The 18,463-nt window shown below is 41.3% G+C and overlaps 1 protein-coding gene across 4 annotated transcripts in view; it reads left to right on the top strand.

Moving 5' to 3' along the window:
* The window catches only part of CDIN1 (CDAN1 interacting nuclease 1), a 232,919-nt gene that overhangs the window by 157,716 nt on the left and 56,740 nt on the right, over nucleotides 1-18,463 (top strand). Inside the window, exon 11 of one of the 4 annotated variants that reach the window (XM_040226982.1) lies at nucleotides 8,328-8,750. The exons of the other annotated variants lie outside the window; for them this stretch is intronic. Coding sequence (XP_040082916.1) covers nucleotides 8,328-8,358 — 31 coding nt within the window. The 3' untranslated portion in view covers nucleotides 8,359-8,750. Of the gene's footprint in view, nucleotides 1-8,327; nucleotides 8,751-18,463 lie in introns of those variants that run through there. 4 annotated transcript variants of the gene reach the window in all.

The raw sequence follows: 18,463 nt of genomic DNA, 5'->3' as shown, positions 1-18,463 counted from the left end.
CGCCTGGAAATTCCCAGGGGCGGAGGGGCCTGGTGGGCCGCAGTCCGTGGGGTCACGAAGAGTCGGACACGACTGAGCTACTGCACGTTCCCTTTTCACTTTCATGCGTTGGAGAAGGCAATGGCGACCCACGCCAGTGTGCTTGCCTGGAGAATCCCAGGGACGGGGGAGCGTGGTGGGCTGCCGTCTGTGGGGTCGCACAGAGTCGGACACGACTGAAGCGACTCAGCAGCAGCAGGAGGCACATGTTTCAATATTGCAGTCCGTTTAACATTCCTGAGAGAAAACTTTCTTCATTTAGCCCCTCAGCTCTTCCTGTCACATTCACCACTGTCTTTCTTCTCAGCCCCAAACCTTGCTTTGTGCTCCTCTGAGGAGACAGAGCCCTCCCTCACGTGACTTCATTAAGCCACCCCATCCCTCTTTGAGTTTTCGCTTGTTCTCTCCCATCGTGTCCAGTGAGGATGGTTCCTTATTACATTTCTTCCTTTCCTCAGTTTCCTCTCTTCCCCAGAATCACCAAGTTTGCCCATGCTTTGAAAGTCATCCTTGGTTGGCTTGTGCATAGCGCCACTAACGTGTTTCTTTCTTTACTCTGTCACAACATTCATACTGGGGCCTCTACATCAACATGCACTTAATGCTAAAGAACTTGACATTCTCCCATGCTTTGTTTCAGAAATATATCTCTGAAGATGCCTGTGGATGCTGCTCTGATGTGCAGGTTATGCTCCTGCATCTTACACACCTACGTAAATATTCTTTCACTCCTAATTGAGAATGTCATTCCTGACACCTGCCCACCTGGATGGAACTGGCACTAATTTCATGCCTGGCATGCTGAGCAATTCAGAAGCAGGAAGGCACTGGTCTCCCATACTTTATACTTCTTATTTTGTCTTTTTTTCTTTTTCCTGCACAGTACTGCTGGACCCATCTTCCACGGGCATGACTCTGATGTGATGCTTCCCTCTGTGTGCTGTTTTTCTCCTTCCCACTTCACTCTGCTCCATGACCTGGGAGTCTGACCATCAGCAAACTCCTTTGCCCTCTGGCTTCCTGTTGGGTTCATTCAGTGGGGAGGAACTGGCAAGAGATCCAGGGGTTCATAGGAAGTGCCAGGAAGGTATTTGTTTTCCTAGCCACTTCTTCGGGGCCCTCAGGTAGACTGCCTGTGACGATCAAGTCAGCCCTGTCGTGCGGTCCTCCCCACCCAGCTCCTTTCTCAGCTCTGGGTGTCCACTTCCTTCTCTCTGCCGTTCAAACCTAGGAGTGGAGGGGTCGCCCTGCTGTTGACAGCCTGGAGGCATTGCACCTCTGAACCTCTTTAGAATTTTCAGTGTTGTACATTCCCTACATAGCGAAGTCAGTCTCCTCAGCCTGCCTGCTGTCTCTCTAGCCTTATCCCTAGATGTTGCTCCACATACCAACATAATTCCAGTCAAACAAACATACCCCACAATGCCCTTTTGCATGACTTTGTGATTGCATGATTCAATGCCCATATTCTCCCTGTTTTGGCCCATTTTATTTAACCTTCCCTTCTTCTAAATTATTCTAATGAAATGATTCATCAAGAGTCTAGACTGAAGCAAGCAAGTATTACATTTGAAGCTAAAGTCATGTTGAGAGCATTTGGAAAATGTTACTCTCCCCTGAACTTCAGACCCATAAATCCACCTGGCTTTTCAACATCTCTACTTGGATATACGTTAGATATCTCAGACTCAGCGTGCCAAATCTGAATTCCAGAGGCCCCTAAAAGTTTTCCCCATCCCAGTTAATGATGACTCTAGCCTTCCATTCACTTAGGCAAAACCTCTTTGGATCATTCTTGCTTCTTTCCCTCATAGTTCACTTGTGATCTTTCTAGAAATCCTGTTGATTCTACCTCCAAAAATATCCCCAGAATCAACCAATTTTCACCATCTCCACTGCTACCACTTGGTCCAAGTCACCGTCATGTCCTTCCTGGACTACTGAGATAACTAGTCTCCCTGCTTACATGCCCACCCTCCTAAAGTATTTTCTCAGCATAGCATCAAAATCATCAAATCTAAGTAGATCATGTTAATCCTTTGCTAAAAAATCTTCTGGTGGTTCCACAATTGACCCAGAATAAGAACCAAAATCTATACACTGGCCTTTGCAGTCCCACATGTTTCCTTGGAGTCATTGCTATAATCTTATCTCCTACCACATTCCTCAAACTCACTCTGCACCAGGCATTCTGGTAGCTTCTTGGCTATTCCTCAAACTTATGAGGTACATTTTTGCCTTAGGCTCTTTGCAGTGAATGTTCTCCTTGCATGAAACACTTTCTGAATACATGGTTCAGTGTCAAAAGTGAGATACAACATCACTTTATCAGACTTACCCTGACCCTCCCCAACAGCCACCATCTTTCTTCCTTTCTTTGTGCTTCTCCATAGTCCTTTTTACCTTCTTACATGATGTATTCTGTCCTCTATTTTATTTACTCCATTAGAATTAAAATTTACAAGACAGGGTTTTCGGTCTGTTTTATTTCCTGCTGTATCCTTAAGAACAGTGCCTGGCATGTAACAAGCTCTTAATAAATATTTGTTGAATAAATGACTAGGTTTATTTTGAACAAGCTTGATGTATTTTTGAAGTATATACATATATATATGTCTCATATATCAATGTCAGTGGTACAGATTGTTCACTTTATCTGCATCTGATGTTCCCAAAGCTTCTGACACTTGGACAAAATGTTTCAAATCTAATGTATTTACAGTAGAAATAATCAGTGTTTCAGTTTTACAAATACAAAAAAATAGGCCTTCTCCTCTCTTCATTACTCTTGTCTTATTAGGAAACCCCCTGTAGTTTCTGAGAGAAATAATACCAACTTTTTAAGAAGAACTATTGGTATTGTTTTATATGCTATTAATAGGTTTGGAAACAATGCTACCATTATTAATTTATCAAACACTTTATGAGAAGTGTACACTGTACCACGCATTTTAACTATTACTGCCAAGTATCAAACTTCAAACTTAAATAAGCAAATATTCCAAATGTTAGCAAATCTGAAGTTAAGCAGAAGATGACATCTTGGGGCAGAAGATGGCATCTTAGGGCCAAGTGTAAATAAGTCTGCATTCTCTCAGTTCCATTTTGATTACGGAGGTTTATCCAAACCAATTTGCTGCTGCTGCTGCAAAGTCACGTCAGGTGTGTCTGACTCTGTGCGAACCCATAGACGGCAGCCCACCAGGCTCCGCCATCCCTGGGATTCTCTAGGCAAGAGTACTGGAGTAGGTTGCCATTTCCTTCTCCGATGCATGAAAGTAAAAAGTGAAAGTGAAGTTGCTCAGTCATGTCTGACTCATCGTGACCCCATGGACTGTAGCCCACCAGGCTCCTCTGTCCATGGGGTTTTCCAGACAAGAGTACTAGAGTGGGTTGCCATTGCCAAACCAATTTAATTGAATTTAAAGGATCCATAGTGTGGGCCATCTCTGCACATATTATAGCCAATAGAAATTAAGAAATTAATACTTAAAATGAAAAATCATGTATTATTATTACTTTCTTATATTCTGTCAATATTCATCTAAGATGCTGTATTTACTACATAAGTTTGTTTTACTTAGCAAAAATAATTTTGTTTTGTGCAAGGAAAGGGCTTGCTCATGTCAGAGTTTCACTGAATGCTATTTGCTGAAAATGCTCCTCAAAACAAGAGATGGGTGGTCAAATGATTTTCAAAAATGTGACTTACTACATTGAAGTTTCAGAGGCTCTGAGATGTTCTGCAGGAAGGAAACATGATTATCATTGTTCAGTTCAGTTCAGTCACTCAGTTGTGTCCGACTCTTTGCGGCCCCATGAACCGTAGCATGCCAGGCCTACCTGTCCATCCAGCTCCCAGAGTTTACCCAAACTCATGTCCATTCAGTCAGTGATGCCATCCAACCATCTCATCCTCTGTCGTCCCCTTCTCCTCCTGCAATCAATCTTTCCCAGCATCAGGGTCTTTTCCAGTGAGTCAGCTCTTCATATCAGGTGGCCAAAGTATTGGAGTTTCAGCTTCAACGTCAGTCCTTCCAATGAACACCCAAGACTGATCTCCTTTAGGATAGACTGATCTCCTTTAGGTTGGATCACCTTGCAGGCTAAGGGACTCTCAAGAGTCTTCTCCAACACCACAGTTCAAAAGCATCAATTTTTTGGAACTCAACTTTCTTTATAGTCCAACTCTCACATTCATACATGACTACTGGAAAAGCCATAGCTTTGACTAGATGGACCTTTGTTGGCAAAGTAATGTCTCTGCTTTTTAATATACTGTCTAGGTTTGTCATAGCTTTTCTTCTGAGGAACAAGCATCTTTTAATTTCATGGCTGCAGTCACCATCTGCAGTGATTTTGGAGCCCCCAAAAATAAAGTCTCTCACTGTTTCCATTATTTCCCCATCTATTTGCAATGACGTGATGGGAGCTGATGCCGTGTTCTTAGTTTTCTGAATGTTGAGTTTTAAGCCAACTTTTTCACTCTCTTCTTTCACTTTCATCAAGAAGCTCTTTGGTTCTTCTTCACTTTCTGCCATAACATTGGTGTCATCTGCGTATCTGAGGTTATTGATATTTCTCTTAGCAATCTGGATTCCAGTTTGTGCTTCATCCAGCCCGACATTTCACATTATGTACTCTGCATATAAGTTAAAAAGCAGGGTGACAATATACGGCCTTGAGGTACTCCTTTTCTGATTTGGAACCAGTCTGTTGTTCCATGTCCAGTTCTAACTGTTGCTTCTTGCCCTGCATATGGATTTCTCAGGAGGCAGATCTGGTGGTCTGATATTCCCATCTCTTTCAGAATTTTCCACAGTTTATTGTGATCCATACAGTCAAAGACTTTGGCATAGTCATTGTTAGCCCTACAGTTATTTGACCACAGAATCATATTTTGCATCCAAAACTGCATTCCCTTTGGAATGGCCTCTTAAGAACTCTTGTGTGGACTCCTGACCAATAGGAGATGGTAATCACATCACTGGTGGGATGTCAGGTGGAAGACAGAGAGCGAGCTCCCACTTCAGAGCTATCAATGTGAAGATAAGTAACACCTCCCCCTGGACCTCCTAACTAGCCAAACTTCTCAACACTGAAAAGCCCAGATGGCATCCCCTTAGACCAGAGAGGGCAAAGTGAAATGCTCCTGGGGGCCAGGCAGACAGCTTAGAGTGGGGACTGTGGTAAAGCTAAGAGCCAGCAGTGTTTCATCACAGGGCGGCCACCACTTGGTCTCAGCCCACTGTGGCCACAAAGATATAGTGGGCCCAGGATCACCAGATCTTCCAGTTCTTAAGTGTCAAAAATCCAGATTTCCATGTTTAGTCTCCTATGTGTTAAATGGTGTTAACTAATTCCATGTTTTAAAACAGCAAAACAAAACCCCAGCCACCCAATAAAATATATTCTAGGCCTGCCCCAGTGTGTGACCTCCCCTTAAGAGGAACTAGTATAGCAGCATAAAAAAATGAGACATGTCAGGAAACCTGGAATGCACTTCTCCTGATATGTGCTTGGGCCCTTGTGGAAACCAGGTTACTTTCAGTATTTTGGAGGCCAGAATTTTTCCACCTCAGTAGAAATCTTTGAGCCTGAAAAGCATTGAAAACTAATTTATTCCATTGCCCTCATCAAATAGTGATAATTTAATATATGTAAAGATGTTTTTACTTTACAAAGTACCAACACTGAAAATAAAATGATTGCTTCTAGGTGTATTAGTCCGATAGGGCATCATAGCAAAATACCACTGATGGAGGGCTTCCCGGGTGGCACTGGTGGTAAAGAACATGCCTGCCAATGCAGGAGGTAACCAGATTCAATCCCTGGGTCAGGAAGATCCCCTGGAGGAGGGCACGGCAACCCACTCCAGTATTCTTGCCTGGAGAATCCCTTGGACAGAGGAAGCTGGTGGGGCACAGTCCATAGGGCCACAAATAGTTGGACGTGACTAAAGTGACTTAGCACGCATGCACAAGTGGCTTAAATCACAGAAATGTGTTTCCTCAAAGTTCTGGAAGTTGAAAATTCAAGATCAAGCTGTCAGTAAGGTTGATTCCTTCTGAGGGCTGAGAGGGAAGTGTTTGTCCCAGGCCTCTCTCATTGGTGTGGAGATAGCTGTCTTCTCCCTGTCTTTACGTCCTCTTCCCTGATCTTATAAGGAGACAAGTCATACTAACCTAACTACCTCTGAAGATCCTGTCTCCAAGTAGTATCACATTCTGAGGTCCTGGTGTGTGGGTGCAGAACGTTAACACTTCAATATCATATGTTTTGTTTTTTGAATACCTAGAAATTTGGTACAAAGTTTTAACCATAAAGTTTTATATTTAAGCTAGGAAAAGTTCTTTTTTGAATTGCATGGGAAAAATGTAAATAAAACCAAGTGTCAAAAGTTTTATGTAACTTATCTGGGTACCTACCAAAAATAGCATGTGTGTGTGAGCTGCTGGGAAAGGAGTGATTGTAGATTTATTTATTTGGGCCACCACCAAGTACCTAAGTAGATATACAAGTTAGAATGTGTACCTAATAAATATGAAATACAGTATGAACTGAATAATATGATTTAAAATGAGATGTGAAAGCTTACGACTATTAACATTAAACCATGTTCTAATGCATAAATATTCTTAGAATATCTAAGCTTATGCAAAACAGTTCTGCTTCTGTGTCTCATTTTCGGTTATCTTCTCTTGTTTTAGTGCTTCTTAATTATAATGAAACAAAAAATCAGTACAGTTTTAGATTTTAATGGCCAAAGAAGGCAGAAATAAAACAGGATCTTGAATTCAACATTGATGATATGAAATATTTCAAATCAGCTTTATTTTCTACACTGCTTGCTCACAATTTTCTCCACACTTTCGTAGACGTCCAAGACCCCAAGGTGCCTGGGTTAAGACCTTCTCCTGGAGCCTTTCTATTGTTTAGCTAAGTGAGACAAATATTCCCAAATGGAGGCTAGTTTTCTTTCAAAATTTTTCTTTCTTTCAAAGCAGATAGCTGAAGCTCCCTCATTCACATATTCATTCGTTTATTCATTTAACATAAACCATGGGCTAGGTATTCAGGTAGGCTTTAAAGATAAGCATAGCTGCCTCTAACCTCAGGGAGCTCACAGTCTGGTACAGTGAACAGAAATGGAAAACAGAGAATTTGCAGTGAAGAATTTGCCAGAATAGAACCATCACTCAGGCCAGAATGAATGGAAAATGCCTATGAGTGAAGTCACAAGTAAAGCACAGAAATTTTCTAGGTGACTGACCCTGTTGTATGTTGCAAAGATCCCAAAACATGAAAACACACGGTGTATTGAGGGAATTGTAAGTACCTGGGTATTTCTGAAATATACACTGTGTCAGAAAATAGAAGATTTGAGACTGGAGATATGGGAGCCAAGTCATGAAGGAAATTTGGAGAAATCGTATGGGCATTGTGGAGCCTTGCCTCCCATATATTTTAATCAGGAAAACAGCATTTTTAAAAAGATCATGTGGGGAGTGATGTAGGGGATAGGTCAGAAAGAAAGGACAGTGAGAATTACAGTACTATTGTGAGTTCACTTAAAAATATGAGACAGTAAAGTGATGTGTTTAAGGAAAGGGTAGACCCTAGAGCCAGGGTAACACCTTGGCAGCTTGGCTCTGCCACTTCTTAGCTATGAAACCATGGGCCAGTCCCTTAACTTCTCTGAACCTCCGTTTCCTCATCTCAAAATGGAGATAATGTAAAGAACCCATCTGCCAATGCAGGAGGCTTAAGAGTTGCGGGTTCAGTTCCTGGGTCGGGAAGATCCCCTGGAGGAGGGCGTGGCAACCCACTCCAGTATTCTTGCCTGGAGAATCCCATAGACAGAGGAGCCTGGTGAGCTATAGTCCGTGGGGTCACAAAGAGTCAGACACGACTTAGTGACCAAACAAACAACGAAAATGCACTTTCTAGGGATGCTGGGAGAATTAAGTGCATTGTATATATTAATCACTCAGTATATGTTAGCAATTACTGTTATTAATGTTAATAATGGCTTGGACTAAGATGGGGCTAGGTAATAAGTTTAAAGCAAGTTAAAACAGGAGAATTCAGGAACTATCTTAGTAAGGTTGTAGAGGAAGGGGCTGAGCCCATGTGTAACCTGCTACTGGGACTAAACACCTAAAGATATTCTGTGTTCTCCAGAGTTCTTCATTAGTATTAGGTTCCAACTGTACAGCTTTTATGTTTGAATATAATCAGATGCCGCTGTCAGAACATCGCTGACATCTCTGCCCCTCCATCACTAGATGCTGCTGTCAGGATTCCTGTCCCCTCTGATGCTTGAGGCCTGTTTATGAGGTGAGCGTTATATGCACCCTCAGTCGCCCCAGGCCTAAGAGAAACCACGAGACAGTATATGAACCCATGGCCTTAAATATCTTGTTTTTCATTCTAAAGAAATCTTTCCCATTTTTTTTTTTTTTTAAGTCTTGGCAAACTTTGATGTTCTGTTTTCCTGAATTTACTGGGAACTTCATGAAGTCCATCACCAGATGATTGACAGTAGGATCACTGGAAACGTTTTTCTATCCTTCTATTTAATGGGAAAAATCAAAGTCTTTGTCACTCTAATCTGATACTTGTAAAAAGAATTTTTGCAGTGAGCAATCTAACAACAACAACAAAAAAAGGCCCGCTTTCTCTGCAGGCTTTTCAGAGCAATGCCTGCTTTACTGGAGACAAAACAGCTGCCATGTACCTCTCCCAAGCTCTGTGGTCCATACACATTGGTCTGGGTTATTCTGCTTTCTTTCCAGGAGAGCAAATGTCACCCAGCCATGCTAGCATTTTCTTCATGAACCTTATTGTATCTGAATCTCTCTTTCTAAATGCATCCTGGACTCTAGGTCTCCCTCAGGGTGAGAGGGAGCCTAGCCTCCCTAGGGTGGCTCCGGATGGTCTGGTTAAGTAAAAATTCCTCCTTCTTTGCCGTGTCTAATTGGAGTACCAGAAATGCAACAATGGACAAGACACATAAGGGTCCCATCCTTAGGGAGTTCATATTATGATGGGAAAGACAGTAAATGAATAAATGCATTCTTTTTAGGTCATGAACATGTGATCCGTGAAGATCTTTCCAACCAGCTGTGGTTAAATGTTGTTGTTGTTCAGTCACTAATTGTGTCCAACTTTTTGCAACCCCATGGACACACCAGGCTCCTCTCTCCTCCACTACCTCCTGGAGTTTGCTCAAATTCATGTTCATTGAATTGGTGATACTATCTAACCATCTCATCCTGTGCTGCCCCCTTCTCCTTTTGCCTTCAGTCTCTCCCAGCATCAGAGGCTTTTCCAGTGAGTCGGCCCTTGGCATCAGGTGGCTAAAGTATTGGAGCATCAGCTTCAGCATCAGTCCTTCCAAAGAATGTTCAGGATTCATTTCCTTTAGGATTGACTGTGATTTGATCTCCTTGCAGACCAAGGGACTCTCAAGAGCCTTCTCCAGCCCCACAGTTTGAAAGCATCAGTATGTCTCAATTGAATTGAATTGGATCCCTCTCCTTCACACTCGAGACTGTAGCTTTGAGATTGGCCTTCAAGTGTACTGCCATTTTCTGTATAACTCTGTTTAGCCTATGTGAGATCAGAAGCATTGAATGTTTTGGCTGTAGTGGGACGTTTTTATGGTATCTGGCTATTGATATGAATGCCACAGTATCTAGCTTCCTACTTCTTTCCTCAGAACAGCTGAGCACCTATAATATCATTTCCCACTGCTTTTGTATAACATCAGTAAGCCAGTAAGGGTGGATAAGCAGAAACGGTGGATAAGTGGTTATGTTCTTATTGTCTGTGTACTTCAGAATATATATATGACCAGGCTATGATAGATGGGCCTCAGTGACAACCCAGTCAGCACATACATGCAATTTAAGCATCAAAGAGTTCTTATGCATTCTAATAAAACTAAATGGAAAAAAAAATTGCAGTTTTCCCAGTATTTGTATAATACAAGCAGTGATTCACTTTCACCACCAAAATATTTACATTAAGTTATTTATTCATTACCAGATCAGGGGTAGGGCCCTATAGAAGATGGGTCAATTTGTCATTGTTTTCCATTATGTACCCATTCTGTGATACGGTATTCACAAACTAAAAATGTGCTTAAAGATTAAGATCATGTAAATATTTGGAAATTAAAATGAGAGGCATGAGATTTGCCTGTCACATAATTTCCTGCTAGACATATCTTTAAAGTAGAGCTTTAGCCTTTCATTCACTGTGTTCTATCACTCAGATAATTATTGATCAGAATCTGCTAAGGGCCAGCCATAAACCAAGCACTCTCCTAGGCCTCTGAATACAGAGATTCCCCCAAAATACAATTCCTGCTCTCAATGAGCTGATTCTAGTGGGGGATGCAGACCAGTAAACAGCAACTGTTGCAAGTAAACCAGCAATTACAGCATGAAAGGACTAAGACTGAGATGTGCCTGGAGTATATGATGAAAATACAGAAGGCTAATTCCTGCACACCCCAGCTTAGATTAGAGGGGAGGATGAATGGGGAACAGTGTTTTGAACAGAAGGGACAGCATGTGCAGAGGTTTGGAAGAGCTGAAGCTACCAACAGCTTTTAGTATGATTAGAGCACAGCAATCAGGAACCAGATTAAAACCTTGTATGATGCCATAGACTTCAAACATTGTCTCTGGGGCAGTACAGATAGGTTTTTTATAGCAAGTTGCTGACACAATTAGATTTGTTATTTAGAAATATTGTTAAGCCCCGGTGTGGAAGACCAATTAGAGGTGTTTGGTTTGTGGGAGATTTTGTTTGTTTGTTTCGGCTATGGAAATATAAGAAAGACTGGGGAAGGGAGACCAAATGGGAGGTCCTTGCTGAAGTTCAAAAGTGTGAAATGGAAAAGAAGTGTGAAATGGAAAAGAATAAAGGAAGTTCAGTCGAGATGGGAAAAACAAAACAGATTTGGATATTAGGGACTTGTGTTGTCCTGTCTTTCACTGTGAAATTTGAGTTGGAAAGTAGGGTGTTCATAACAGAAGCAGGTAAACTCAAGAGTATTGAGTAGCATTTAAACCATTTGCCCTTTCGAGTGTCCTGTTTATTTCCAGTGAGGCTTGAACCGAGGGTTTCCGAGTTCTGCTGTCCTGTGTTCTTTCCCTTAACACTTTATCTATGTTAAATGGAAGCAAACAAATAAAAACAAGCAAAAGGATCTGTTATCTATATAATATGTATGTACACACTTAGACACTGTGAGTAAAGGAAACCAAGTTACTGTGAAAACTGAAACATCTTTTATCAAATATCTTTATGGAATGTACTTTTAAATAACAAAAGCATTTTCAGGTTGGCAATTCCTCAGTCGTTAGTGCATTTAAAAAAAAAAAAAAAGTTTCAACCAGCATGTGTTTCCTCACCTTCAAACAGTGAGTGGCAATGTTTGGAAAACATTTGTTAAACTCTCTAAATACAAGTTGATGCTTCCCATAACACTTGTGACATACCCTTCTACATGAGAAAATGGTTTGCCTTTCGGGTCATTCCTAGATCAATTTATTTTTAAAGCATTTATGTGCCATTACAAGGATTCCCAAAAAAAAGAGGCAGCACTGCATGACTTTCAGTTGGCCCAGGATTTTCATTCACTCCTGTTCCTTTTTTAAAAGTAAACCTTCCTTAAAGTTGTGTTTTTCCTCTTCATTTCATTCATAAGTGTAGGTGTCTCTTATTTCTTTGAAAAACTTTGAGCTCAATCACTAGAATTAAGCAGGGGGATTAAAAAAAGAAAAAATTCACACTTAAACTTCTTACAGCTAGCCAACACCTCCTGTGGATAAACATCACATTTTACAAACGAAGAAACTGAGGTCCAATGAGGTGGTCACCCAGCATCAAATTCTATAATCTACGAGTTGGGCAAATTTTTTTAAAAAGGCCTGGGATTTATGTAGGGATTGTTTTAATGTCACAAGTGTTTAGTAATTATATAACTGCTATCAATCACCTTGACATAGAGAACTCTTGAAGTCCTAAAACATTTTTCTTAACAATTAGTAGCCAGTAATATTACTAGACCCCCAACTCCAGCCATATGCTGACCCAGGACCTGAGGTTGTTTCATGCTGTCTTTCTTGTTCTCTTGCATGCTGCATAGTACTCACTGTGCATTAAAATCAATGCACAGTGATGATTAAAAATTTTAAATACAAAGGGGGACAGTCTAGAAATTATTTACATCATCGGTTACAACCTAAGAACCAATATGTTGTTGTTCAGTTGCTAAGTTGTATCCAACTCTTTCGTGATCCTGTGGACTATAACTCTCCAGGCTCCTCTGTAGCCCCCCCAGACTCCTCTGTCCATGGGATTTCCCAGGCAAGAACACTGGAGTGGGTTGTCATTTCCTCCTCAGGGGATCTTCCCACCCCAAGACTCACGTTGGCAGCAGACTCTTTTACCACTGAGCCGCCTGGGAAGCCCTGTAAAAGAAGCAATACAGATGAGTAGAAAGAGTGCAGGTACGAGAGAAGGAAGAGCAGAGTTTAATTCTCAACTGGCTGCTTACTGTCAGTGTGGCCTTGGGCAGATTGTTTTCTCTCCTCTTTTTTTTGCACATCTGTAAAATGAGCCCAGTTTGATTCTTATGAGAATTTAGTGAGCGCACATGTATATAGTGACTGGCACAAAAGTCACATTTAGTTAAAAGTAACTAGCAGTACTGAATACTGGGTCTACCTTTAAGGGAACCAGTGTATGCCAAGTCAAGGAGAGTAGATGCTGCAAGGATATGTTTTTGCTTGGGTCTTGGTTTGTGATGCCAGTACTGTAGTTAAAATACCCCCCTCTGTTCAGCGTGAAGCTACTGAGAATCTAAACACTTCTTGGAGGACAGCGCCAGTGCACTAATGAAACATCTCCTTGCCCAAGAGCCCAAACAAAGTTTGTCTCTCGCAGGGGTACTTTTTTCTTCTTTTTTCTGTTTTCTTCTTTCTTGTATTTATTTATTTATTTATTCTTCCAACAGATGCTTCCTTGCTTTTGGAGCGATATCATGCATTGGGGGTTAGTAATTTCACTTTTCCAAGATCTCAGATACTTGAAAAATCAAGAGTAGGGGGATTTTTGTGTGTTTTTTTACTACAGGCGCAGGGGGAAAAAAATCCAAGAGCTATAAACTGGGGAGTACATTAACCACTTGGGATTATTTCACAGTGAAAGGACATTTACTAGGTTCATCTGACCTCTGATTTGAGGATCAGTTTTTGAAAAACACCACCAATCACAGACTTGTAAAGTTTGCAGAAACTGCCGACAGACCCAAATATGTTAAAGGTTGTAATATCCTGAAAAGAGTTGGTTGATTTTCCTGTTGCCCCTCCTATCAACTTTAACCTCCAACCTTCTCCGGCATGTATCACTACAAATAAAACTGCTGAGGTTTGACAAGAGGATATAAAGTCATTAGGCCGTTGCACAGGGATGGCCACATGATTTTCTTCAACCTGGAATGAGTGCTTTGTAATTTGGGCTTTTCAATAGGAAGTCATAAACACTCACTCATATCGCTTTAGTTTTAATAATTACTCTTAAAAAAAAAAACAGAAACATACATATTCAATGATGTTTGACAACTGGAATTTAGTGGTTTTGTTATTGGTTGTCTTTGACCATTAAGTTGGATTTCTGTTCTTAATTTTAATGTATACGATTTCAAGCAAGCAGCGTACAATCCTGCTATAAACATGGCATTTGTATACAGCACTGTAAATGAATTTTTAGTTCATGATTAAGACAAACCAGATGACAAAAAGCAAACAATGTGTTTGTGTTGCTCTACTGACTTAAAAAATAATTCCCTGCCCTGGATTCACCTGCAGTGCCTTTCTTCTTCGAGTGCATGGAGGGAGTGAGGCTCATGGAGCACTTAAGAGCGCCAGGGTTTCTGAAGTTTCAGTTACTTGTGTAGATTCTCAAGTAATTCAACTGTCTATGGAAATTATTCATTCTACACTAGATAAATGCTCTCTTATGAAGTCTCTGGCACCGTTCAGTCTGAAATCAGGTAATTCTCTGTTACTAGTGTTTGAACATAAGGAATGGGGGAACAATAACATCAGTACTTGAATAGTGGTTCTTGGTATGTTTTAGTGTGTTTGCTTTTTTAAAGGTAGGTCAGTGTATTTTGTTAGATACAGCTTAGTGGCTCTCAGCCAACCCTGGAAAGGTGGTATGTGTATGTGTATTTATCTATTTATATGTATATATATCATGTATATATCCAATATATAGGGCTTCCCCCGTGGCTCAGTGGTAAAGAATTTGCCTGCCAATGCAGGAGACGCAGATTCAATCCATGGGTCAGGAAGATACCCTGAAGGAGGAAATTGCAACCCGCTCCAGTATTCTTACCAGAAAAATCTCATGGACAGAGGAGCCTGGCACACTACAGTCCGTAGGGTCACAGAAAGCTGGACATGACCAAGCACATGCGCATCCTATATATATATATGCAAGTATTCTTTCTTCATGTTCATTTTCCTCTATTCCTGTTCCTTTCACTGGGCAGCTGAGCAGAGGACATGTGATATGAAAGACTGGGGGTTTGGTAAATAAGGAGCCTTGGTGTGAGAGAGAGGGGGACGTGGTACTGATTAGGTCCCACTTGCCTTTTTGGTTGCCTCAGCAGAATCCAGACTTTCAGCAGAGCCAGGGTGCATTCTGCAGAAGCATTGTGTTGTCATAAGGAAAGTGCGTGCATATAAATAAAAACTCCCAAACAGTCATCTAAGCAATGATGTCACTTCTTTCCGAGCAGGATCCAGAACCTAGAAGAGATCTGTTTGTTGATTTGGAGCTGGGGTTGGGGTGAGGTGGAATGAGGGAGCATGCAGGAGATGGGGACAGAAAACAAAACAAGAAAACTGGGTGGGTGTGGCCTCACATCTTACAATTCTAAGGAAACTAGAGCTTTATAAGCTCCTTATGGTAAAACTGTGGAGACCGTAAGACTGGCTCTTGTTTCTCCCATTGAATGGTGTATAAATCCAAATGGTAATTATTAACAACAGCTGTAGGAATCTTGTACATTTATTCAGCACTTCCACATTCTTTTTTTTTTTTTTTTGAGCCTTTAGGAAACAAAAGCATTTTAACGGATAGGGAAGCAAAGGCTCAGAAAGATAAAGCGACTTGTCCAAGACGAATTCATTAGTGTCAGAGCTAGGATTGCTTTGCTTATTGTTCAACAGAACTGTTCTGTTGACCATGTACCAGGCGTGTGCCAGGTACCAGGCATCCAAGGATGAAAAGGGACCTCCCCTCAAGGAGCTCCCAGTCTGTGCAGGGTTGAAGGGGCATGGGGGGTGGGGGGACATCAGGGGCACTGAGGCACTGAGTGGGACTCAGAAAACGAGCCTGCAGGAAAAGGAGGCAGATTCTTACCAGCTGTCCTCATTCCAAGTAAGGACAGTTTTAAGAATGTTAGCTGTTTAGCCAATTCAAACACATCTTCCCATTTTAATTTCCTGAATTACCAGTTCCAAAACTTTAAAAAAAACGAGCAGCTGTATTGTAGAAAAGGCCCAGCCTGATAACTCAGCTGGTGACACGTGAGACGAGCACCTACTAGACTAATTAGGGAAAACTGTGGACACCAGGAGCTGGAGCTGTGGGGTGGTTGAGTGGACAAACCCAAAAGTTAAAAATATATATCATAGATAGAACAAGAAAAAGCATTTGACTTTTTGCTAATATAAAAAGCCAGATCCCTCCATTTTTATGTTTTATGTATCTGTCCCATGACATTAAAATAATGTCCCATGACATTAAAATAAATAAACCTCTAAAACTCATGTAATGGTGCTAGATGAGGGAAACTTATTCTAACTGATTTACTTATTTTAAACCTTAAATCAATAGCCACAGAATGAATATTTTGACTATTTAACCAAGCTTTCTTTGTATTTGCTTTTACCAAGAACTTCATTCCTTCCATTTTTATCGATAAAAGCATATACATGGCATTAATAGATTTTAAATGGGCAGACATGAAATTGAGATGAGATTCAGTGCATCAAAACATCAAGGAATGCTTTGTATTCCTGAAAAAGATGCTATTTTACTAGTGCTTGGTGCCACCTAGATGAAGAGTTCTAAAGTTAGACTGCCCAGCCCTTTTTTTCTAGTTGTATGTCTGTAGTGGTTAGTGTCAGTAGATATTGAATGTATGTACAAAATTGTGAGTAAAAAGAATGATTTCCCCTCACCGAGAGTTACAGTGAAATTTGACGTCCTAAGATGAGGCCCAGGATAAGAAAGAAAGCATTCCTATTCCAGCTTGAGAGTACAGGAGAAACTCAGCCCTCTTATCTTGTATGACCTTTTAGGCATTGCTAAGAAAGCTGAGCACTGAAGAACTGATGCTTTTGAACTATGGTGTTGGAGAAGACTCTTGAGAGTCCCTTGGACTGCAAGGAGATCCAACTAGTCAGTCCTAAAGGAGATCAGTCCTGAATATTCATTGGAAGGACTGATGTTGAAGCTGAAACTCCAGTACTTTGGCCACCTGATGCAAAGAGCTGACTCATTTGAAAAGACCGTGATGCTGGGAGAAGGGGATGACAGAGGATAAGATGGTTGGATGGCATCACTGACTCAATGGACATGAGTTTGAGTAAACTCTGGGAGTTAGTGATGAACAGGGAGGCCTGGCATGCTGCAGTCCATGGGGTTGCAAAGAGTCAGACATGACTGAGCGACTGAACTGAACTGAAGCAGGCAGTGAAATGAGTATTCCCCAGCTAGAAATAGAACAGAAACAGAATCAAGCAATAGAAAAAGTTGAGGCTCAGAGTTGGAAATCTTGAGGGAAAGTAAACTTAGAATTAGTTCCTGAAGCTCTGAATCTGAGTGTCCAATTGTAGTAGCGCCTTCGGAAAGAGAAGTGTGAGTATACTGGAAAGCACTGGTTCAGTGGCTTGTTGCCACCAAGTTTTGGCTTAAATTGCAGTTGGAAGCTTATGCTCTGCAGTGAGTCACTCTTCCTTTCATCTGGGTTGGGTAAACTGGGTGATTCCCAGAAGGTTTCTGTTCTGGGGCCGTCTTCTCATGCAGTGCTCACTTTGGAAGTAGATTCCCCTGGTTTGCTCGAGATCTAGGTTCTGAAGTTGAGTGCAATCCTTACTCCTCATCCCTTTGCTGACTCAGGGAACAAAGACTCCTTCAAGCCAAGCGGACCCTGATGAAGAAGCAGTGATCCGATGATATCTTCCTTTCCTCCCTGCTCGAACTTTCCCTGTCGTGACAGCCACCCCACCCACCCCCGTGTCGTCCTCCCTGTCACTGGTGTACGGCTGCATAGACCTTCTTAGTCCCACTTCTCACTTCAAGCCTTTTTTCTTGGTCCCCTCATCCCCTTTACTCAAGATTTTTTTTTCTCTCTTTTAGTCAGGGTTAATTGGTCTTGCCTTCCAGGAAAGCTCTCCATAACAGACTTCCTGCTCGAGTCAGCTTTTTCTAAACTCTCATAAATTCCTGAGAAGACCAGTGAGGGGATGCCCCAGGAAACTCCTTCTGGAATTGCCAGAGGGCAAAAAAGCCTGTACAGACCTCTCTTTAGTTACATAGCCCTTCCTTCCCCTTGCCCCCCAGAAGCCCAACTAAATACCCTTTTTTCTTTCTTCCTCATCTTACTTAAGAGAGGGGGGAAGTTAATTAACAAAGGAATCAGAGACTTACTCTCCACAGTAAGATTTCCTCTCATTTAGCTGGCTTACATTCTATCACCCACATAGATAGGTCATTAAACTTTTATTTATGCAGCATAACTTCTGACTGCACTGAAGTGATATAAATGTAATTTATCTGATGACTCAGATGGTACCTCAAGTTGGTCATGCTAGAATTTTCCATATTGGAAGACAGAGTCCACGAGACTGCATCTCTGCACTGACCCGCAGGTGTTTAGGCCTGCCGCTTTCTCTACTACAGACTAACCAACAAAGAACAGTACTTATGTCAAAATGATTTTTGATTTGTTGGATATTCATGGTGAATAGAAAATAAATTTAAATTAAATGTCATATAGTCAGAGCAGGTAGTAGGGGAGCGAATGAAAGCTTCCTCTTTTATGGGCTGCTGAGAGGTGATAGCTCTTAAAAAGCAGTCTGCTAACTGATCCCAAGCGAATGCAAATTAACAGTTGTTTTCTTTCAGAACTGTATGACTGAATAAACATTTACCATTTGTTTCATTTCTACTCATCTCTTAAAACAGTTGCTACAGGTCTTAATAGTAAGACTCGAAACATATAATATATTAGCCTTGGCACATCAAAATATTGTTCATCTTCCAAACTTGAGATATTCCAGTTTGGCTTCTCACTGAGTTTATAATGTTCTTAGGGTATGTATCT

Source organism: Oryx dammah, unplaced genomic scaffold (assembly GCF_014754425.2).
Source record: "Oryx dammah isolate SB20612 unplaced genomic scaffold, SCBI_Odam_1.1 HiC_scaffold_26, whole genome shotgun sequence".
Lineage (NCBI taxonomy): Eukaryota > Metazoa > Chordata > Mammalia > Artiodactyla > Bovidae > Oryx > Oryx dammah.
The sequence above is the reverse complement of the archived record's forward strand: the minus strand, read 5'-3'. Positions and strand labels throughout refer to the sequence as shown.